This window comes from Montipora capricornis, chromosome 10 (assembly GCF_036669925.1).
Source record: "Montipora capricornis isolate CH-2021 chromosome 10, ASM3666992v2, whole genome shotgun sequence".
Classification (NCBI taxonomy): Eukaryota; Metazoa; Cnidaria; class Anthozoa; order Scleractinia; family Acroporidae; genus Montipora; species Montipora capricornis.
The window spans coordinates 13,964,159-13,988,158 of record NC_090892.1 but is presented as its reverse complement, the minus strand read 5'-3'; the positions used below and the strand labels follow the sequence as shown (position 1 = coordinate 13,988,158).

At 40.1% G+C, this 24,000-nt stretch overlaps 2 protein-coding genes across 3 annotated transcripts in view; one reads left to right on the top strand and one right to left on the bottom strand.

The window, feature by feature from the left end:
- The window catches only part of LOC138021412 (cytochrome c oxidase assembly protein COX18, mitochondrial-like), a 401,574-nt gene that overhangs the window by 27,118 nt on the left and 350,456 nt on the right, over window positions 1-24,000 (top strand). The gene's annotated exons all lie outside the window — the stretch shown is intronic.
- LOC138020333 (substance-K receptor-like) lies at window positions 17,897-18,784 on the bottom strand. Its single transcript, XM_068867339.1, has one exon. The coding sequence runs from the start codon at window positions 18,782-18,784 to the stop codon at window positions 17,897-17,899; it is 888 nt and encodes a 295-aa protein (XP_068723440.1).

Genomic DNA, 24,000 nt, shown 5'->3' with positions numbered 1-24,000 from the left:
TTGGTTCAATAGAAACATTAAAGAGATTAGGTAGGGACTGTTATACGTAGGAAGAAGTAAGATCTTTATTTCGACACGGTGTTTTGTAAAACTAAAAGATACAAAGTGTCAAAATTTGGTTACCATAAAAGGTGGTTTGCAACCGATAGCTAGAGACACAGATAAGAATGCTGCAATGTACAATTTCTGGTGGAAGAACAAAAGGAGCCATTGAGAGATCTTACCAATATGGCGGCTATGACGTTACGTGAAAACCACCTATAAACCAAAGCTCTATTAACTGCATACAATTAAGAGAAGAAATAGAGTAGCTTAAAATGGGGAAGACATCTGTTTACAAACATTGCTTTTCTTACTCAAAAGTTTACCAACCACAGGAACAAAAGGCCTTTTAATGACAATGGGTGACGTCAACGATATCTTACCTATAGAGTGTTTTCATATGACGTCACGGCGGCCATGTTGATGTTCCAAAACAAAGAAATGGCGGCCTGGATGGTGTACTTATCCTCCGGGAATTGAACTCTGATTTTTATGCAAACACTTTCTTTTGTTTCAGTAATCCAATATGGCTGCTGGTCACGTGAGTGAAAACGCTCTATTAATTTAAAATGAGTGTATGCGTAAAATTAAAATAATGCTTTGCTGATGCCGATGGTATGGGAGGCTAGTCTTCTCACAAACCGCCGCTTCCAATAAGTTTCTTCTTTAGAGTACACGGCAGATCATTACAAACTTTCACGCCAGTGAATGAAAAACCATTTCTGCAATAATTAGTGTGACATTTTGGAAGGGCAGTGTTCAGTTTGGAAGATCACTTATAGAAGAGTTAAAAAATCGTTTAAAGATCTCTGACGTGTACATGTACTGAGTGGCAAGAGTTAGAGTACAAGGCAGATCAATACAAACTTTCACGTCAGTAACTGAAAAACTATTTCTGCAATAATTAGTCTGACACCTCCTCTTCGAGGCTAGTATTGGTAGTAGAAGAAACTTTATTACCTTATGAAAACTTTCTAGTTTGGGAGATATACCATACTAATTTGGGGACACAAATAACAATAAATAACATTATTTACACAGAAATACTACCTACTAGATTCTAAATTAATTTATATATACATACATCCATAAATTATAATATAAGATTAAGAAAGCAATTGAGAATTACAAAGAGCACAGCCCCTGGAGCCATCGTCTAACGAAGAACTGAGGTCACGCTTACGTATACTGTTGTTGAAACTGGCTAACGATGTAACTGATCTGTCTGCAGTTGTCAGTCTGCGCCATAATGTGGGCGTTACATAGGGCAATGGATGTTTGCCATACGTCACTGTGTTATACCTGGAAATTGAGAAGTCGGACTCTCTTAAAGGCCCATCTTCAACCGACAGGCATTGCGTGCCGTGGAACAATTTTCATTTTTGAAAATCCCGCCAAAGCTGAAATTCTACGATAAGCAATGCGAATTTCCATAACAAACACATACGATCGGCAATCCTGTCGGTTGAAGGTGGCTTTTAAATTATAGGACGAGTTAAAGTTCCTGAAAGATGTCGAAGGGCTTAGGTTGTGTTTGACTTTGTACATCAAAATGCATGTATAGGTTAGCTACTCTTTATCTTGAGCCTATCACCATATAAAATCAGTCCTCAGCGCATTTAGATTAAGCCTGCTGACAGACAGCCAGGACGCTATAGAGTTAAGATCGTCAGACATCTTATGCTGCAATGTTGGTAGATTGCAACCCGAAAACGCCAAGTCCGTGTCGTCAGCAGATTATCTCGCGACTCCATACTCCCAACATGCAGGAAAATCATTTACGTAAATGAGAAAGAGTAGCGAGCCCAGAATGGAGCCTTGCGGAACCCCACAATTTATAAAATCTGACGACGAGCTAACGCCATAAAATAACATTCTCTGAACTTCCTACTGTCAGGCCTTTTCGCAACCCACAGTTTATGTTGAGGAAGGGCAACAATAAACCTCGATCAAAGGGCCCACAGTCGATATTATTAATCGACCTTACTACATTGTAATTCCCTGATTGCACTCACGTGATAAGACGGCCATGTTGGTGCCAAAACAATAGAAAAATGTAGCTCAAGTTTTGCATAATCATAGAGTCAAATTCCCTTTTTCGCTATTATTCTTTCCATCACCATTGCCGCCGTCAGGTGCAATCCGATAATTGATGCTCGGACTTCTCTCATTTCTTAACCGGAAATTTCTTCAATGAAACGGTCCTCACTTCAATTTTTTTTCTGAATTTCTGAACTTCTCGCAAGGGCTCTTATGGAACTGCCGGCTTTCAGTCACGGTACTCTTTTCCAATTCCCTCGACGCTGCCCAAGCTATCGCGAGGCTATGGGCCGAAGTAAAAAGCGATCTGCTGGCACAAAAGTGATAGAGTGAAGAAAGGTATCACAAGAACATGGGGGCTTAAACCTTAACCTCGTCAGTGGTCTCTCATTCTTCAACATCAGTGAAAGTAGCACAGAACCATTGATCACAAGACCCCATGTGCTCACCATTATTAATAAAAACACTTAATCCAATCGACATATATTGATTCTATGAATATTAAGGTTATGCTAATTATCCTTTGCATTAGACACGTGAACGCATCACGTGCCTATTTTAAATATTAACCGCCATTGTGCACTCGAGCAACGGGAATAGCATGTACCATCGTCGCCTTATGAAATGGAAACTGAGTGTTACTAACTAATATACGCTGGGCCCGCTGTAATTGGCAACGCAGTTGTGGTGTCCCTGCCAATTTTCTTCTGTATACGTAATTGTTTTGTTTGTTTATTTGGCGAAGCTAATAAAAAAAAAAAAAAAAATACTACTACTTGCGAAGATGAAGATGATGATGATAATAACATTTGTTTCTTAAGTAGTTGTTACTTAATTAATACGCACTTTCTTGTTCAAGTTTTGAATATTCAACTATCTACATTGCGTTATGAGAATTTATAGGATATAAAAAGCAGCAAACGTTTGCCTTTGTCGACATCAAGCGATCGTGCAACCCTGTGAATTGCGAGAGGGCGTATTGCGAGCTTAAGAGGATCTACATCTACTACAGACCGACCAAACTCTTTGATATATTGATACCCAACTCAAGGTAATTGAGATGATCGGAAGCAAGAGTCATTAAAGTTAAGATTCACTACTGAGGGAAAACCTGAGCTCGTGGTCTACAGCCCAAATATGAAGACATCGCTCTTCTGAATTCTGGGATTCTATAGGTATACAAAAGAGGATTGACTAGGGAATTGAGAGAGGCCAAAGATTTCAAAAAGAAATACAAATTATTTTGTCGACTGGAAAGGGCTGTTTTGGAGAACATGAAAAGAGTGTACGGTAACAACAATACTAAAGATACAACTGTCACTATGAAAAGTGTCGTGGTCAGTTTTCCTTCTCGACTTCCCGCGCCATGGTGCTGAGGACGAGTTCCGCAATACATTTTAGCAACGATCGACGCATACGAAACAAGGATAATAGAAAAGCAACAAGCCAATATTGAAAAATACGCGAAGTAAAAGTACATGCAAGCCGAGGAGTTTAGCACAGCGGTAAACCAAACGAACGCAACTGATGCTCCAAAAATCCACTTCTTGATGAGACGATGCTTAAATGGACGAAACGTGGCGTGCATCCGCTCCAAAGAAATAACAGCAAGGTTTGTCACGGAAGCTACTGGAAAAACCCAATAGACGACAAGTAAAATAGTTTTGCCGGCTGGCGATAAATGGCTCTTCCAAAGGTTGCATTTATGTCCTGAATCGAACACGTCTTTGTTCAGCGAGATTCCTCCAACACACATGTCTGCTATCGCCAGACTGATCACCAGATACATACCATGATTGCGAAGACTGGGCTCTTTGAGGTAAACAATGACTGCAAGGCCATTGATCGTTACTGTGGCAATACCTATAGTACAAAGTACTGTAAGCCAAGGAATGCACTCCAACGGAGAAAACGTCGTTCTAAGTTGTCCTTCATTTTGCGGGTTATCCAAGGAATGATTAGCCATCTTACTCATTCACCTATAGAAAGAGAACACGAGAAAGTCTCAGAAGTTTTATAGGAATCCCTGTCTTAAGCCTCAGAGATTTTACTCTTTCTAACGCCAATCAATTTTACTTGTCGATGGCGTAATATAAACGAGTGAAGTGACTAAGGACGACGGCATCAGATACGAGAACGTGAACTAAAAATTTACTTGGCGTTATTATTCCGCGCTTTATCCATGTCTTTCGGCATGGAAAGTGTGTGCCAACTTCCCAGGAAAAAAACTGTCATGAATAGTGTCAATTTGTGGAGAGAAAACGGCTGCGCCCACTCAGTCAATAAGTACATAATATTAAACGTGTAGGGCGTGCACAGCCATTTTTTGCACATGAAAACCATTATTTTGTGGCGTTTTGGTTGTCAACTGAAAAAGTGAGCGCAAATTTGAATAGTTGGTCGTTCCATTTTTTCCTGTTTTTGATCAGCTAAAATACGTCCCGTAATTGAATTTTACTACAATTACGGGAGCGAAAGTTTAACAATCGTTCAAAGTTTACGCAACATAATGTCACACAAAGCCGTAAACGTTTGAATGGACTCATGGAAGAATGAAACAATTGTTGGATTCGGCAGCAAAACGGCTTCAACATTAATCTCGTACCCAGATCTCCAACGGTCATACGACAGAGTGAGATCTGGGTACGAGATTACTTCAACATTTCCTTCAACATCCGTTCGATTTTGTTGAAAGATGTTGAACGACGTTGACTGGTGGGGTGTGCAAATGGTTTCAACACATCATCAAGTTGAGCTTCGCGAGAAGCCAGGTATTCAGTCCCAGGCTACAACCGCGTTTGTTGCTACAGATACGGATTTGTTACTGTGAATACGGACATAGATGTGTGATTGAGAGGCCGATCAGTGCGCACGTGCATACCCAACAATGTTGAAAGAGTCGCGCAAAAACGGCTTGAACTTCGTGCAATATTCGCGATGACAAAAGAATGTTGAATTGTTGTTGAAGCAAAGTTTAAACGTTTTTAATTTTAATTCATTCAACATCGATTCAACTTCGATTCAACATGTTTCAACACGGTTGAAAGGGGGGAGCAAACTGTCTCAACGTGGTTGTTCGACAAAATCGAACGCATGTTGGAGTCGTTTTCCCGATCCCTTACGGTAGCCGTAGGCCCCAGATCTCCCTAGGATTTTCATATGTTGGTCAGTTTCTGTCAAGTAGCTTGCATATTTTAAAGAATATTTCCGCCTCGGCCTTCAGCCTTACTCTCTTCGATCTGCGTATTTCTTCATGTTAGCGTCACCCGGCCATAAATTGTTAGATGTTCCGTTCATACATTTTTATGCTGAAAGATCTGTTTCAAGAACTTGCCAGCGAAATTGCTGCTCCCGGATAAAGTCCTCTGGCTGCCTCATATTATGTGCCACCGAAACACTTTATTACAAAAAAAAAACCTTTTCGAAAAGGTGAGGGGTTTTTTAAACGGCTAAAAGGAAACTCTTACCTTGATTTATGGTAGCACTGGAACTGCAGCGGTGAAGACGATTAGCAAAAGGAAAACGTGTAGGCAAAGTCATTTGAACGAAGAAATGAACTGAACTCCAACTGGAACTCATGAGAAGTAAAAGCAGCACCTGGAACAGAAAGCTCGGTGTGTGTCCTTTTACGTCAAAATTAGAGCTGAATAAACGCATTAATATTTGGGCAACCTGTCAATAGCTTACCAATAGAGATTGCTACGGCTTTATAAAAAAAGGAAAAAGCAATCTCTTACCTTGATTTATGGTAGCACTGGAATTGCAGCGGTGAAGACGATTAGCAAAAGGGAAACTTGCAGGCAAAGTCATTTGAACGAAGAAATGAGCTGAACTCCAACTTGGACTCATGAGAAGCGAAAGCAACACCTGCCGCAGAAAGCTTGCTGTGTGTCCTTTTACGTCAAAATTAGAGCTAAATAAATTAAACGCATTAATATTTGGGCAACCTGTCAATAGCTTACCAAATAGAGATTGCTATGGCTTTATGAAGAAAAGGAAAAAGCAAACAGTAAACTTCGGGCGGGCAATATCACCGAGGAGTGTTTAAATATTTAAAAAAGATCTGGGTTGAAAAAGTAATACGTATACGTTTTCGTTGCATTACCCTGTGTAGTATGAACACACGATATAAAATTTAAGCAATGATTCGAAGATTAAGAAAGTGCAATAAAACTTTCTAAACCTGATTGAAAGCAATTGATGAGTCGTCAACTTGTTATTTTCAGAGCATAGGACTAAACGACAAAAAAAATCACTTGGACTAAGCTTTATGTGGCGATAGCGGCGAAAAACTAACTGCCATTACGGAACCATATTAACCACTTTTCAGGCAAAAGAATTGTCTTTTTGTCCCTTCAGATATTGCTTTTTTTTGTCCAGTTTGATGAAACGCCAGGTGTGAAACCATGACAAGCCAAGAGATTTCAAGTAAAATTTGTTGTATTAATTACAAATGTTAACTAAACTGAAGATCAAAAAAGTCAAATTAGGCCGAAACAAATTCTTTTAATGCTTTCAATTATTAATCCACATTGATGTAGGTTGGTAGTCGTATCAATTGTAGCAGTCATATTTTCTGCTGTTTTGAACAATTAAGACCCAGTAGGAACTTTGATCGAGTCGTAAATTAAGGCGCACAAGGAAGGCTTGTTCCAGTAGTGTCAGTCTGTTTGCATTGTGTTTATTCAGACCTTCGTGTGCGTCCAGTGAAACCCAAGAGTTTTTCATCTATGTCAACAGTAAGACTTGTCCCAACAATTTGCGAACAAGTTTGAACTCTAAGAAACACGGTTTTTTCTGATGGAAACAGACGCAAATGGAGCCACCTATTAAGTATAGTATACTTTGGATAAAAACACACTATGTGGATATAGGAGTCCGAAACACTATCAAGCGAAGACTTAAGGATATGGAATTACAAAGATGGCTAATTGAAATGAATAACGACTAGCCTATTTCAGGCTTCCAGATAGACGGGAAACTGCGCGCGAAAACCGGGTGGGAACTGGGGTCGAGGTTTTTTGCACGCAGTTTTCGCTTTTCGCTTTGCGGATTTGCCGATTATCTGGGAGCCTGGAAAAAGCTAAACAGATGCTCACCGAAAGAGCAATATGACAATCAATCGAAAATTAAAACGATAGACAATAACAACTATGAAGATACCTCTGCGAGGTCACCAATACCCAAAATGTTCCTATAAATGCTAAAAAATGGCTCGAGCCCATAGGGCGAGTGCAGTTTGCAGTCTTTGAAACAATTTACAAGTGCTCATTTACAATTGCACGAGAAAAATCATGTCGTTCACGTGTTAATGCGTTCAAGGAAAACGCATAGTTCTAATTGTGTCAGTCCTACGGGATGTCCCTCGGGTATCCATCGTGATGCATACGATTTCATCGTTTTGGACGCCATCTTGTGTTACGGCTTGCCCAAGTTTGTCAAGTCCTGTTGGACGGGGTTAATACTTGGATGGTTGACCTTCCGGCTTTGCACCCTGGGGAGTCACGCTGTTTGGCTATCCAGCAAGAAGGGCTACTGATATCACACAAAACTGATATTGCATTATAACAAATGTATTCCAAAGAAACAGGTATAAGCAAGGAGATAACTGTCAAAATACCAATAGTGTGATACGTTCACACTGAATTAACACTAGAAAAGGGTACAAAAACGATTCTTCCCAAAATATACAATTACTTTCAAATGCCTCGTCGATGACAAAACAGGACTCGAACGCACCTCACTAATCCTTGATTACTGCTAGTTAATAACATGCATCAGGAGGACATGAAAAATCCGAGAGAGTTTATTTTAATTAAGCAGAAACAACGCACGCTTACCGCGGCGCCAAAAATTGCGTCATCCGGGGATCGCATTGGATTGGCTATCTGTTAATTTCTTTGATTATTGACCTATCAGAATCCTTTAGTTGGTTTGTTACATTTTTTTGCATTGAATTTACCTTTTCTGCACTGTGTTACCTGAAAACTGCACTTCTCTTAGCCATTCTGAATGGAGAAATTTTTCATGCATATTATGAATAGTGATATAGCGTGTGAAATATCTGGAATATAGGCAACTTAACATAGAATGCATGACGGGAAAAGGGTACGTAAATTTTATTAACAGAATATTCAATATTACATTTTTTGCCGTTAAAAGAGGCTCAAACCAGTTTCATCACTTTCACGAGACCTTGTTATTAGAAGGATTGACACTACAGCACTTAATCACGTAACAGCAATGTTATCGTACAATGTGAAACATCAATCATTGCTGAACAAAATGCAGTCATTTTTGTGACTTAACAAGTTACCATGGCCTAGCAACCACTCCACGAGACTGTAGGCTTAGCGACCACTCCTGCAAAGCATGTGCTTGGATCAAGAATCTTTTCCTCCATGTAAAATCAGTCGTTAGTTGTGTTAGTGAATAAAGAAAAATCGTGTTCGTGACAAGCTTTGCAAAAACACCCTATATTTTGGCTTTAGTTGCTCACATCTGAAAAACGAACTCCGTGACCCCACTTTCTCATTGCACGAAAGTGATTAGCAGGCCAAGATGAAACGCTACGCAAGGTATAACAAAATTCTGTGAAGCGGATTCAGAGCTACCTAAACTTTTCAATCAGTTAAGGTGGCTCTGAATTCGCTCCACAGATTTTTTTTTAAACTTTGCAGAAAGTTTCATTCTGGCAAGCTGATTACATTTCAGAAGTAAAAAATGGGGGTTTTTGAGATATGCGCAGCTAGAGCGAATTTATGGGGTATTTTTTCAAGGCTTTCCTGTTGCCATGGTAACTGACATGGTAGCATAACATTGCTGTTAAAGTGTATATGACAGATTTTTTTTTATTTGCTCGATAAAATCTCCATAATGCACTGATAAGTACGGAAAAAAAATTTTTCGATAGCGATTTTTCTTCCCCGTGTTTTGATGGACCAAAAACGTGAAATTTCACTTCCGGTGGATTGCCTTCGTAAATGTCACGCGTAAGAACTGGACAGCATCGAAGCATTCGGTGATCTGTTCTGTTCATTTCACGCCAGAAGACTTCAGCCGTTTATCTTACGATGGTCAGGAATATCAGCGGCGACTGAAAAGAGATGAAATTGGTGTCGTTTCTATACCGAGCGTGCACAGTGTAAAGCCACCGGAAGAAGAAACGAATAGAGACGTCCGCATGAAACGCCGTGAGGTATGTCTCACCTTTATGTGATAGAGCCAGTATGAGATACACGGTACAGTTCTTACAAGCTTTTTGACCACATGAAAAGGCATAGTCGCTATTACATCTTATCTTTTACCACAAATTATTATTAGTTTTGTGCTTGTGGCGTATTCTTTTCTCTGTTTGCGTACCGTGTATCTCATACTAGCTCTATCACATAAAGGTGAGACATACCTCACGGCGTTTCATGCGGACGTCTCTATTCGTTTCTTCCTCCGGTGGCTTTACACTGTGCACGCTCGGTATAGAAACGACACCAATTTCATCTCTTTTCAGTCGCCGCTGATATTCTTGACCATCGTAAGATAAACGGCTGAAGTCTTCTAGCGTGAAATGAACAGAACAGATCACCGAATGCTTCGATGCTGTCCAGTTCTTACGCGTGACATTTACGAAGGCAATCCACCTTCGCCTTCTTTTCTTCGCTTCTGGTCTTTGATCTTCAAAAAATGGTATCTGATGGATAGAGATACCTCTTTTCTCGTCTTTCGTATTACTACACCCAAAAACAACGCACTTTTGTACCATTTCTGGGGGCGATCACTTATCACACGTATAAGAAAACACTGAGAAATCTGTTTTCCGCGAAACTAGATGTCCTGAAATGACGTCACAATCATCCCCAGTCTCCTGTTTTTGGTTTCGCGGTTTTGTACCCCACCAGAAGTGAAATTTCACGTTTTTGGTCCATCAAAACACGGGGAAGAAAAATCGCTATCGAAAAATTTTTTTTTCCATACTTATCAGTGCATTATGGAGATTTTATCGAGCAAATAAAAAAAAAGCTGTCATATACACTTTAAGTGATACAGTGTTGTAATGTAAATCCTTCTAATAAGAACGTTTCTTTCTAGTGTTGAAACTGGTTTGAGCCACCTCCGCGACATACTAGTAATTCTTACGTGAAGTACTATTTTTGTGGGGATCGACAAGTACAGTCCACTATATACATAGAGTGTGTCTACCATACAAGTCCATTATAAAGATGAGATATAATTTGTTGAAATAAAAGTCGTTTTAAACAAATGATAACTTAAGTATGGTAGTAGTGCGACTACCGCATAGGCGGTTATAATAAGCTAAATGATGAAATTATATGAGTTAAATTTCCTATATCACATCTCTCTGAGAGATCTTTTGGTAGCTTTATTGTTGAATGAAAGGATTAGTTTTAAAAGAAACTGTTGTGTAGTGTCCGTGGAAGAGTAAATTAAACAGGAAAATTTGGTTTTATCCGACAAGATGATAAAGGACGAATTGCCACCGCGAAAAGATTGAACGGATGACGCTTTAAACGTTATCCCTTTGCCAGTCCGATACACCATTTTACAGTTCTGTGCTCAGTTACCAGGCCTTTGAATAAAGTTGAATAAATAAATTTTCGAAATGAATTTTTTAAAACTTTGCCGATAGTTCTATCTCACATAGCTGATTACTATTCTAGAGGGTGTTTCAGTAGTTTGTTCCGATATTTTGTTCACTTATATTTCACTAATTATTACAACTACTTCTTGGAAATTTAAGTATGTTATTCCTTATTGATTTTACATCGAATATCTTAAATATTAGTAACTAGAATGGCCTCCTTTATTTTTTATGTTAGTTTCTAAGCGGCGGTGCAGAATAACGCGCGATCTCCTGAAACATGTCGAGAGTTTGCATTTTTTCGTCCGAACCGTAGTCGCCTTCTCAGCTCGTCCAGTGTTTCAGGGGCTGGATCTTTGTACGTTGTCTCGTCAATGATGCTCAGATCAGGTGAGTTTGCCGGCAAGTCGTCAATCGGTATAAAAGTTTGGCAAATTCTTCTGACACCATGTCTGATCCGCCTTTGAAGTGTGCACCGCCGCTCCGTCCTGCACAAAGGTCATTGCCTTCTTTGAGCTAAACAGCTTTCTTTTCGTCGGTCCGTCTGTAACGTGCCGCCTTGAGGTTAACGGTTTCACTTCTGTTTTCTACAATTTCTTTGATTCATTACTTGGAGGTTGAGGTCTGGCCACTGGGTAAGATGTGTAACTTTCGTCAGACCACAACCCGTCATACCTCCCCACACCATCACCTTCGCACTTTGTTTCACCTTGGTATGCCCCAGGAACGTAGCACTCCTGAGGGCCCAATACGATGTGGTTTTCTGGATTCGGGTAATGAACTGGATACTTGCGACACTCATCTGTAAATAAGAAGTTTTCCCAATCCTCCGCCGTGAGCTTGGAGTATTTCCTGGCAAATTTCCTCTCACTTAACAGTGGTATCTTCTTTCGCTTGAAAGCTTTCCAACCTTTGTTGGTCAATCTTCATACCGTTGTGCTGGAAACGTTGATATTGTTGATGTTGAAGTTTTTTAGCAATCTTTCTTGTTGAATTTTTACGTTTATGCTTAGATTTCGTGATCATACTTCTTGAATATTTTGTGAAAACAGACGGCCGTCCGCTCCTTGGTTTGTCCTCGAAGGACCTTCATTATGACCACTTGTTCCTGACCCATCGTTTGATCATGCAATTTGGCAATTTCTTCTACTGAATGGCCAGATGACCGTAAAATAGCTGCCTGAGCTCTAGCACAAATAGTGACTGCATGACAATGACTGTGATTTCCGTGAAAGAACAGACAAAATCCAAAAACAAAGGCAATAAATACGAAAACAGACAGTGGGCGGAAAAAATATGGCGGGATATAGCACGCGCCCTTGCACATTCTGCGCGAAAATTCAAAAGTATTGTCATTTATTCAAATGTTAGATTGAAATTGCTTCGAGAATTTATTTAGATAAATTTATTAACTGAATCAGTTTCAATTTGCCTAAAGATACATTAAAGTCTTGAGACAAAATGCAATTTTCACAATAAAAAAGGGGAGTCACGGAGTTCATTTTTGAGATATGAGCAAGTAAAGACGAAATACTGGGTGTTCTTGGAGAGCTTTCATGTTTCCATAGTAACCTATTGCGTCCCAATAGTGGGCGCATTTTGTTAAGGAATAATTGGTGTTGCCTATAGTGCCATAACATTGCTGTTACGTCATACAGTATAATAGTTATAACCCTTCTAATGAAAAGGCCTCTTAAAAGTGATGAAACTGGCTCCAGCCACCTTAAATTTCAAAGATAGCGGGAGAGGGTTTGCCCGTTTACCATTGAATCAACCCATTTTATGTCAAATAAAAATCCTTTCTTGCAAATAGCGCTGATAAGCAGTATTTAAGTCTAAGCACCCATTTTAGAACAGTTAGCTTTCAATAACTGTGATTTAGGGTTAGTCTGTAGTCCGCGGTCTGCAGTTTCAAAGTGTCAAACACCGCGCTTCTTCAATATCTGGCTCATCCACTTTTTCGAATTATTGACCATTTTCATGGTTTTAACTGTGACTTGTCCAATGACAGGGCGTGATGAAATTAGAAAAAATGACAATTTTGAGGCTACTGACATTTATGTGAGAAATTTTACAGTGATTTTATTGCTTAAAAATTTAAGTGAGATTGGCCGTTTTTATGCTAGAGACGTTAAAGTCGTCTGAGACGTCTAGTATAAAAACGGTAAATAAGACAGACGCATTTAACGTCTGACCGCTTTAACGTCTTCTAGTTTGTTAAGTGCGTCGTTTAGACGCATTTAACAGATGACTTTAACGTCTCAGACGTTAAATGCGTCTAGTATTAAAACGGGACGCCCTTACTGAGACGCATTTAGCCCGTACTCGTCCACAGACAACTGGCAGGAGTTAGCGTTTAATCCTGAAATCGAGGCTTAGCGCTTAAACAACTTGGCGGCCAAGAAGAATTTGAAGGAGTCGCGAGGAACGAGGAACTCCTTTCTTCATCCACGCTTAGTCCTTTGCTTGGTCTCTTCATAGCTACGGCACACAAGCCAAGTGCCTGAGCCACATCTAGTTCTTCGTCCATATCCTGCAAAAGCCGCTTTCTCGATTGATTTTTCTTCTTTAAAAACATTTGTATTTCCATATCTTGCCTTTCTTGGCGACGTCGAGTAATGGACTTAAGAAGTTGTAATTCTGCCATGTTTATTTTGTTCGTATACTCGCGCGCTTCAAGTTTATTTTGCGCCGAGTTTCCTCGTCTCCAGTGTCTTCCGAGAATAGAACCCAGTCTTTTTCAGAAAAAGTTTTTTTTTGTTTTCTGTTAGGTCGTCTACTTTTATGCGTCTCGTTTTTATACCAGACGGCTTTAACGTCTCAGACGTTAAACGCGTCTTGACGACTTTAACGTCTCTAGCATAAAAACGGCCATTTATATGGAAAACAGCCGCTGGATGGCAAGCTTTGCCATTTTTTTTTATAATCGACAAGGTCACGTGACACGGTCATGCAAATGCCTATTGACGTGCTCTCAGCCAAACGACACCCTGAAATCTTTGCATGTATATTGTGTAAGTTAAGATATAAATTCTAAAATGCACGACTTACAGTGCATATTAAAATAACTTATTAAATGGTTGTTGTCGATGCAAACTTAAATGTTATGTTGTAATTATTTCTTAAAGGCATTCACTGAAGGAGGCAATATTTTTAAGTGAAAGCGAAGTTGCTTACGAGCAACTGCGATCTTAATGTTTCAATCAGAATTTCTAAAGTTAAACACTTTAGGTTCCGCTGCTCGGTGAACGTATCCATCACTCACCGGGTGGCCATTGTGCGTGTAACAGATATAGGTAGTTTTCACGTGACGTCATCGCCGCCATGTTGGTGGACGAAAACAAAAGATCTCTCATTAGCTTCTTTTGTTCTTCCACCAGCAATTGTGCTTTGCAGCATTGTTATGTGTCTATAGAGATTTGGTTGCAAACAACCTATTGGTCGGTAATTGTGCTGCGCTCGCCGTCTTTGAATATAGGAGAGAGTTCAGCAATTTTCAGGTCACGGGGAAAAGTACTGGTTCAATAGAAACATTAAAAGAGATTAGGTAGGGATTGTTATACGTAGGAAGAAGTAAGATCTTTATTTCGACACGGAGTTTTGTAAAACTAAAAGATACAAAGTATCAAAATTTGGTTTCCATAAAAGGTGGTTTGCAACCGATCGCTAGAGACACAGATAAGAATGCTGCGATGTTCAATTTCTGGTGGAAGAACAAAAGGAGCTATTGAGAGATCTTACCAATATGGCGGCTATGACGTTGCGTGAAAACCACCTATAAACCAAAGCTCTATTAACTGCATACAATAAAGAGAAAAAAATACAGTAGGTTACAATAGGGAAGACATCTGTTTACAAACATTCCTTTTCTTATTCAAATTTACCAAAAAAAATCGTTTAAAGATCTCTGACGTGTACATATACTGAGGGGCAGGACCATAATGTTTTAAACATCTGATTCATTGGATCTTTTCGAGAGTAAGCAACGGTAATAATACGCGCTGCACGATTTTGAAGTTTTTGTCAATTAGGGATTGGTGTTTTACCCAAAGAACCCCAAACAACACAACAGTAAGTGAAGTATAATTCAATTATTGCCTTGTATATCTGTATGTTTTCAATTTTCAGAACTGACTTAACCCTTTCTAAAATAACTAAATTGCCAGTGACTTTTTGTCTAATATATAATGTGGGAATTCGCCAATTTTAACAACGAGGCATCTTCTCTAAATCAGATACAAAGAAAGAGCTTACCTCACTCCGAGGGTAGTAGTAGTAGTAGAGAAACTTTATTACCTTATCAAAACGTTCTAGTTTGGTAAATATTCCACACTAATGACAATAAATAATATTATTTACACAGAAATACTACCTACTAGATTCTAAATTAATTTTATATACATACATTCATAAATTATAAAATACGAATTAAGAAAACAATTGAGAATTACAAAGAGCATAGCCACTGGAGCCATCGTCTAACAAAGAACTGAGGTCACGCTTACGTATACTGTTGTTGAAACTGGCTAACGATGTAACTGATCTGTCTGCAGTTGTCAGTTTGCGCCATAATGTGGGCGTTACATAGCGCAATGGATGTTTGCCATACGTCACTGTGTTAAACCTGGCAATTGAGAAGTTGGACTCTCTTAGGGCCGATTTACACGATACGATTTTGTCGCATGCGACAAGCTCACGGCAGGCCTACGACATAACTTACGATCGTCGCAGCGTTTTAAAACATGTTTTAAAATGCTACGACATATTTTCTGACGTACACAACAATCGTAAATCATGTCGTGGGCCTGTTGTAAGCCGTTGTCGCATGCGACAAAGGCGTACCGTGTAAATCGGCCCTTAAAGGCCTTCCTTCAACCGACAGGCATTGCGTGCCGTGGAACATTTTTCATTTTTGAAAATCCCGCCAAAGCTGAAATTCATCCAGTCGGATCGCTACGATAAGCAATGCAAATTTCCATAACAAGCACAAACGATCAGCAATCCTGTCGGTTGAAGGTGGCTTTTAAATTATAGGACGAGTTAAAGTTCCTGAAAGATGTCGAAGGGCTTAGGTTGTGTTTGACTTTGTACATCAAAATGCATATATAGGTTAGCTACTCTTTGTCTTGAGCCTATCACCATATAAAATCAGTCCTCAGCGCATTTAGATTAAGCCTGCTGACAGACAGCCAAGACGCTATAGAGTTAAGATCGTCAGACATCAGTATGCTGCAATGTTGGTAGATTGCAACCCGAAAACGTACTACTAGATTCTAAATTAATTTATATATACATACATTCATAAATTATAATATAAGAATTAAGAAAGCAATTGAGAATTACAAAGAGCATAGCCCTTGGAGCCATCGTCTAACAAAGAACTGAGGTCACGCTTACGTATACTGTTGTTGAAACTGGCTAACGATGTAACTATCTGTCTGCAGTTGTCAGTTTGCGCCATAATGTGGGCGTTACATAGCGCAATGAATGTTTGCGATACGATCACTGCGTTCCTTCAACCGACAGGCATTGCGTGCCGTGGAACATTTTTCATTTTTGAAAATCCCGCCAAAGCTGAAATTCATCCAGTCGGATCGCTACGATAAGCAATGCAAATTTCCATAACAAGCACAAACGATCGGCAATCCTGTCGGTTGAAGGTGGCTTTTAAATTATAGGACGAGTTAAAGTTCCTGAAAGATGTCGAAGGGCTTAGGTTGTGTTTGACTTTGCACGTCAAAATGCATATATAGGTTAGCTACTCTTTGTCTTATCACCATATAAAATCAGTCCTCAGCGCATTTAGATTAAGCCTGCTGACAGACAACCAAGACGCTATAGAGTTAAGATCGTCAGACATCTTATGCTGCAATGTTGGTAGATTGCAACCCGAAAACGTCAAGTCCGTGTCGTCAGCAGATTATCTCGCGACTCCATACTCCCAACAAAGTCATGCAGGAAAATCATTTACGTAAATGAGAAAGAGTAGCGAGCCCAGAATGGAGCCTTGCGGAACCCCACAATTTATAAAATCTGACGACGAGCTAACGCCATAAAATAACATTCTTTGAACTTTCTACTGTCAGGCCTTTTCGCAACCCACAGTTAATGTTGAGGAAGGGCAACAACAAACCTCGGTCAAAGGGCCCACACTCGATATTATTAATCGACCTTACTACATTGTAATTATCTGATTGCACTCACGTGATAAGACGGCCATGTTGGTGCCAAAACAATAGAAAAATGTAGCTCAAGTTTTGCATAATCATAGAGTCAAATTCCCTTTTTCGCTATTGTCCTTTCCATCACCATTGCCGCCGTCAGATGCAATCAGATAATTGATGCTCGGACTTCTTTCATTTCTTAACCGGAAATTTCTTCAATGAAACGGTCCTCACTTCAATTTTTTTCAGAATTTTCTGAACTTCTCGCAAACGCTCTTATGGAACTGCCGGCTTTACTCTTTTCCAATTCCCTCGACGCTGCCCAAGCTATCGCAAGGCCATGGGCCGATGTAAAAAGTGATCTGCTGGCACAAAAGTTAAAGATAGAGTGAAGAAAGGTATCAGAAGAACATGGGGGCTTACTGACCCTAACCTCCTGGTCTCTCATTCTTCAACATCAGTGAAAGTAGCACAGAACCATTCATCACAAGACCCCATGCATGTGCTCACCATTATTAATAAAAACACTTAATCCAATCGACATATATTGATTCTATGAATATTAAGGTTATGCTAATTATCCTTTGCATTAGACACGTGAACGCATCACGTGCCTATTTTAAATAACCGCCATTGTGTACTCGCGCAACGGGAATAGCATGTACCATCGCGGACTTTTGAAATCAAAACTGAGTGTACTAACTAATATACTACCAATACTACTGCACTACTACTTGCGAAGATGACGATGATGATGATAATAACATTTGTTTCTTAAGTAGTTGTTACTTAATTAATACGAAATTTCTTCTTCAAGGTTTGAAAATTCAACTATCTACATTGCGTTATGAGAATTTATAGGATATAAAAAGCAGCAAACGTTTGCCTTTGTCGACATCAAGCGATCGTGCAACACTGTGAATTGCGAGAGGGCGTATTTCGAGCTTAAGAGCATCTACATCTACTACAGACCGACCAAACTCTTTGATATATTGATACCCAACTCAAGGTAATTGAGATGATCGGAAGCAAGAGTGATAAAAGTTAAGAGTAACTACTGAGGGAAAACCTGAGCTCGTGGTCGACAGCCCAAAAATGATGACATCGCTCTTTTGAATTCTGGGATTCTATAAACATACAAAATGGGATTAACTAGTGAATTGGCATAAGCCAAAGATGCAAAAAACATACCTAAATGACTGGAAAGGACTGTTCTGAAATAAAAAGAAACAATGTACGGTAGCAACAATGCTAAAGATAGAACTGTCACTATGAAGAGTGTCTTGGTCAGTTTTCTTTCTCGACATCCCGCGCCTTGGTGGTGAGGACGAGTTCCGCAGTACATTTTAACAACGATCGACGAATACGAAACAAGGATAATACAAAGGCAACAAGCCAATATTGACAAAGGCGCGAAGGAAAACTTCCGAAGATCGCTTTGGGCATATACGTACATGCAAGCCGAGGAGTTTAGCACAGCGGGAAACCAAACGAACGCAGCTGATGCTCCAAAAATCCACTTTTTGACGAGACGATGCTTAAATGGGCGAAACGTGGCGTGCATCCGCTCCAAAGAAATAACAGCAAGGTTTGTCACCGAGGCTACTGGAAAAAGCCAATAGACGGCGATTAAAATCCTTTTCCCGGATGACGATAAATGGCTCTTCCAAAGGTTGCATTTATGTCCTGAATCGAACGCGTCTTTGCTCAGCGAGATTCCTCCAATGCATAAGTCTGCTATCGCCAGACTGATCACCAAGTACATGCTACGCTTGCGAAGACTGGGCTCTTTGAGATAAACAATGACTGCAAGGCCATTGACCGTTACTGTGGCAATGCCTATAGTACAAAGTACTGCAAGCCAAGTAATGCACTCCAATGAGGAAAACGTCGTTCTAAGTTGTCCTTCATTTTGGGGGTTATCCCAGGAATGATTAGCCATGATCTTACTCATTCACCTATAGAAAGAGAACACGAGAAAGTCTCAGAAGTTTTATAGGAGTTCCTGTGTTAAGACTCAGAGATTTTACTCTTTCTAACGCCAAACAATTTTACCCATCGATGGCGTAAACGAGTGCAGTGAGGGGAGTCAGGGTGGTTTAGTGGTCATCAACCGTGCCTTCTGCCTCTGTGATCAGAGGTTCAACTCTGGCCTCTGGTCGTATGTGGGCTGAGTTTCAGTCAATCTCAACCTGACTCCGAGGGTTTTTCTCCGGGTACTCCGGTTTTCTTCCCCCCTCAAAATCGACTCCCTGTCAATTACATCTGGCTGGGTTTTTGGTGCTCCGAGATGACACATCGATCGTATGGCGGCAGCCTTGGGCGCCTTCACATGCATTCGGTCCGATCCCGTTGACCCGGTTGACCCTGAAAAGCCCTTGTAGGGAGCGGCCCAAACAATTTTACCCAACTAAGCGCACTTACAAGTGAGCAAGGACCATGGCATCAGATACGAGAACGTGAACATAAAATTTACTTGGCGTTTATTATTTCGCATGTCTTTCGACATGGAAAGTGTGTGCCAACTTCCCAGGGAAATATCTGTCATGAATAGTGTCGATTTGTGGGGAGAAAACGGCAAATTCATTTTGGAAGCCCGGCTCACGGACCGTCCCGAGATAACCTAACATTTTTCATTTCGTCGTTGGAAAGACGAGAATGCATTTATCATGTGATATGGCCCTTCCGGCTCCGCGCGCGCTTTCATTGCAAAACTATTGGGAAAATGCCCGTATGTGGGCCGTACGCATTAGCGCGAGCAGGGCCGGAAAAATGCGGAAACGACCCTACTAGGAACACGTACTGCTCCGTGCGATGCAATTTTACGGGATTTCGTCGCTTTTAAACATCCAAGTAATTTACAGCCAGAAAAGCAAATGCAAACAACATATTAGATAAATTTTCTGTGCAGATTTTTGTTTTTTTCTTAATTTTGTCCTTATATAATCTTCTGAGTGCTCAAAAATAATGTAAAGAGCCCATATGATAAAATGCTTATTGACTGAGTTTAGATCGGGTCGGACAGGAAAATATTTAGCCCTCGGACATGTCGCACGGACCTCGCTGCGCTCGGTCCGTACCCCATGACCTTGGGCCAAATATTTTCTCTTCCGGCCATCCCAATCAGTCAATAAGTACATAATATTAAACGTGTCGAGCTTGCACAGCCATTTTTTGCACATGAAAGCCATTATTTTGTGGCGTTTTGGATGTCAACTGAAAAAATGAGCACTAATTTGCAAATTTGGTCATTCCATTTTTTCCTGTCTTTGATCAGCTAAAATACGTCCCGTAATTGAATTTTACTACAATTACGGGAACGAAAGTTTAACAATAGTTCAAAGTTTACGCAACATGATGTCACACCAAGCCGTAAACGTTTCAAGGGACTCATAGCCAGATCTCTCACGGCCATACGACAGACTGAGATCTGGGTACGAGATTACTTCAACATTTCCTTCAACATCCGTTCGATTTTGTTGAAAGATGTTAAACGATGTTGTTATTGACTGGTGGGGTGGGCAAACGGTTTCAAGATATCATCAAGATTTAAGCTTCGCGAGAAGCCAGTTATTCAGCCCCAGGCTACAACCGCGTATGTTGCTATAGTTACGGACTTGTTACTGTGAATATGGACATAGATACGTGATTGCGAGACCGATCAGTGCGCACTCGCATACCCAACAATGTTGAAAGAGTCGCGCAAAAACGGCTTGAACTTCATGCAACATTCGCGATGACAAAAGATCTAGAAATGTTGAATTGTTGTTGAAGCAAAGCTTAAACGTTTTTTGTTTCATTCATAATTGATTCAACTTCGATTCAACATGTTTCAACACAGTTGAAAGGGGGGAGCAAACCGTTTCAACATGGTTGTTCGACAAAATCGAACGCATGTTGGAGTCGATTGCCCGATCCCTTACGGTACCCGAAGGCCCGAGATCTCCCGAGGGTTTACGCTCTTCAGTTTCTGTCAAGTAGCTTGCATATTTTAAAGAATATTTTCCGCCTCGGCCTTCAGCCTTATCGTATCAAACTCTCTTTGACCTGCGCGCGTATTTCTTCATGTTAGCGTCACCCGGCCATAAATTGTTAGATGTTCCATTCATACCTTTTTTTTCTGAGAGATCTCTTTCAAGAACTTGACAGCGAAATAGCATTTCCGGGAACAAGTCCTCTGGCTGCCTTATATTATGTGCCACTGAAACACTTTATTACAAAAAAAACCTTTTCGAAAAGGTGAGGGGTTTTTAAAGGGCTAAAAGGAAACTCTTACCTTGATTTATGGTAGCACTGGAACTGCAGCGGTGAAGACGATTAGCAAAAGGAAAACGTGTAGGCAAAAGTCATTTGAACGAAGAAATGAACTGAACTCCAACTGGGACTCATGAGAAGCGAAAGCAGCACCTGGAGCAGAAAGCTTGCTGTGTGTCCTTTTAAGTCAAAATTAGAGCTGAATAAACGCATTAATATTTGGGCAACCTGTCAATAGCTTACCAATAGAGATTGCTACGGGTGTATAAAAAAAGGAAAAAGCAAACTCTTACCTTGATTTATGGTAGGACTGGAACTGCAGCGGTGAGGACGATTAGCAAAAGGGAAACTTGCAGGAAAAGTCATTTGAACGAAGAAATGAACTGAACACTAACTGGGACTCATGAGAACTGAAAGCAACACCTGGAAACAGAAAGCTTGCTGTGTGTCCTTTTACGTCAAAATTAGAGCTGAATAAACGCATTAATATTTAGGCAACCTGTCAATAGCTTACCAATAGAGATTGCTACTATGATGGCCTTATGAAGAAAAGGAAAAAGCAAACTCTTACCATGATTTATGGTAGCACTGGAACTGCAGCGGTGAAGACGATTAGCTAAAGGGAAACTTGCAGGCTAAGTCAAATGAAGTGAACTCCAACTGGGACTCATGAGAAGCGAAAGCAGCACCTGGAGCAGAAAGCTTGCTGTGTGTCCTTGTACGTCAAAATTAGAGCTGAATAAACGCATTAATATTTGGGCAACCTGTCAATAGCTTACCAAGAGAGATTGCTACTATGACGGCCTTATGAAGAAAAGGAAAAAGCAAACAGTAACGACAAACTTCGCTCGCGCAATATCACCGAGGACTGTTTAAATATTTAAACACGATCTGGGTTAAAAAGGTAGTTCGTATACATTTCGTTGCATTGCCCTGTTGGGCACACGATATAAAATTTAAGCAATGATTCGAAGATTAAGAAAGTGCAATAAAACTTCTCAACCTGATTGAGGGCAACTGATGAGTCGTCAACTTGTTATATTCAGAGCGTACGACTAAACGACAAAAAAAATCACTTGTAATAAGCTTTATGTGGCGATAGCGGCAAAAAAACTAACTGCCATTATGGAACCATATTAACCACTTTTCAAGCAAAAGAACTGTCTTTTTTCCCTTCTCATTTTGCTTTTTTTTTGTCCAGTTTGATGAAACTTTAGGTGTGCGACCATGACAAGCCAAGAGAATTCAAGTAAAATTTGTTGTATTAATTATAAATGTAAAACAACACTGAAGATCCATAAAGTCAAATTAGGCCGAAACAAATTCTTTTAATGCTTTCAATTATTAATCCATATTGATGAGGTTGGCAGTCGTATCAATAGTAGCAGTCATATTTTCTGCTGTTTTGAACAATTAAGACCCTGTAGAAACTGTGATCGAGTCATAAATTAAGGCGCACAAGGAAGGCTTGTTCCAGTAGTGTCAGTCTGTTTGCATCGTTTTTACACAAATCTTCGAGTGCGTCTAATGAAACCCAAGAGTTTTTCATCTGTTATGTCAACAGTAAGACTTGTCCCAACAATTTGCGACCAAGTCTGAACTCTAAGAAACACGGTTTATTTCTGGTACACGTCTTCCTTTTACGAAGACTCACCTAATTTCTAGACAGTTTCATTTTTTGCACTGTATACTAGCGAGAAGACCAATGGAATATTATCAGAGGCTTTATCGCTTAGTCCACGAACAAACAAAATAAGTTATTTTGCTGCAAAATTAATTGAGCCATTTCTGAATAGATAGATAGATAGATAGATAGATAGATAGATAGATCAGTACACCATGCACCACCACTAACTTTGTCTTTATTTGTGCATGATGCTTCAATAAACTTGTCACACTTCAAACGTTCATACGTTTTGCGTGTATAAAAGTATATTTTTCTGATGGAAACAGAAGATGGCAGAAGATGGATTAATATATTATACTTTGCATAAAAGCACACTATGTGGATATAGGAGTCCCAAATACTATCAAGCGAAGACTTAAGGATATCGAATTACAAAGATGGCTAATTGAAATGAATAGCGACTAGCCTATTTCAGGCTCCCAGATAGACGGGAAACTGCGCGCGAAAAACGGGTGGGTTTTTCGCACGCAGTTTTCGCTTTTCGCTTTGCGGATTTGCCGATTATCTGGGAGCCTGGAAAGGCTAAACAGATGCTCACCGAAAGAGCAATATGGCAATCAACCGAAAATTGAAACGATAGACCATAACAACTATGAAGATACCTCCGCGAGGCCAATACCCTTTACGTTTCTACGTCAGTCTTCGAAACAATTTACGAGTGCTCATTTATTCACAATTGCACGAGAAAAATCATGTCGTTCGCGGGTTATTGTGTGCAAGGAAAACGCATAGTTCTAATCGTGTCAGTCCTACGGGATGTCCCTCGGGTATCGATCGTGATGCATACGATTTCATCGTTTTGGACATCATCTTGTGTTACGGCTTGCCCAAGGTAGTCAAGTCCTATTGGACGGGGTTAATAACTGGATGGTTGACCTTCCGGCTATGCACCCTGGGGAGTCACGCTGTTTGGCTATCCAGCGAGAAGGGCTACTGACATCACACAAAACTGATATTGCATTATAACAAATGTATTCCAAATAAACAGGTATAAGCAAGGAGATAACAGTCAAAATACCAATAGTGTGATACCTTCACACTGAATTAACACTAGGAAAGGGTACAAAAACGATTCTCCCCAAAATATACAATTACTTTCAAATGCCTCGTCGATGACACAACAAAACTCGAAGGCACCTCACTAATCCTTGATTACTGCTAGTTAATAACATGCGTCAGGAGGACATGAAAAAGCCGAGAGAGTTTATTTTAATTAG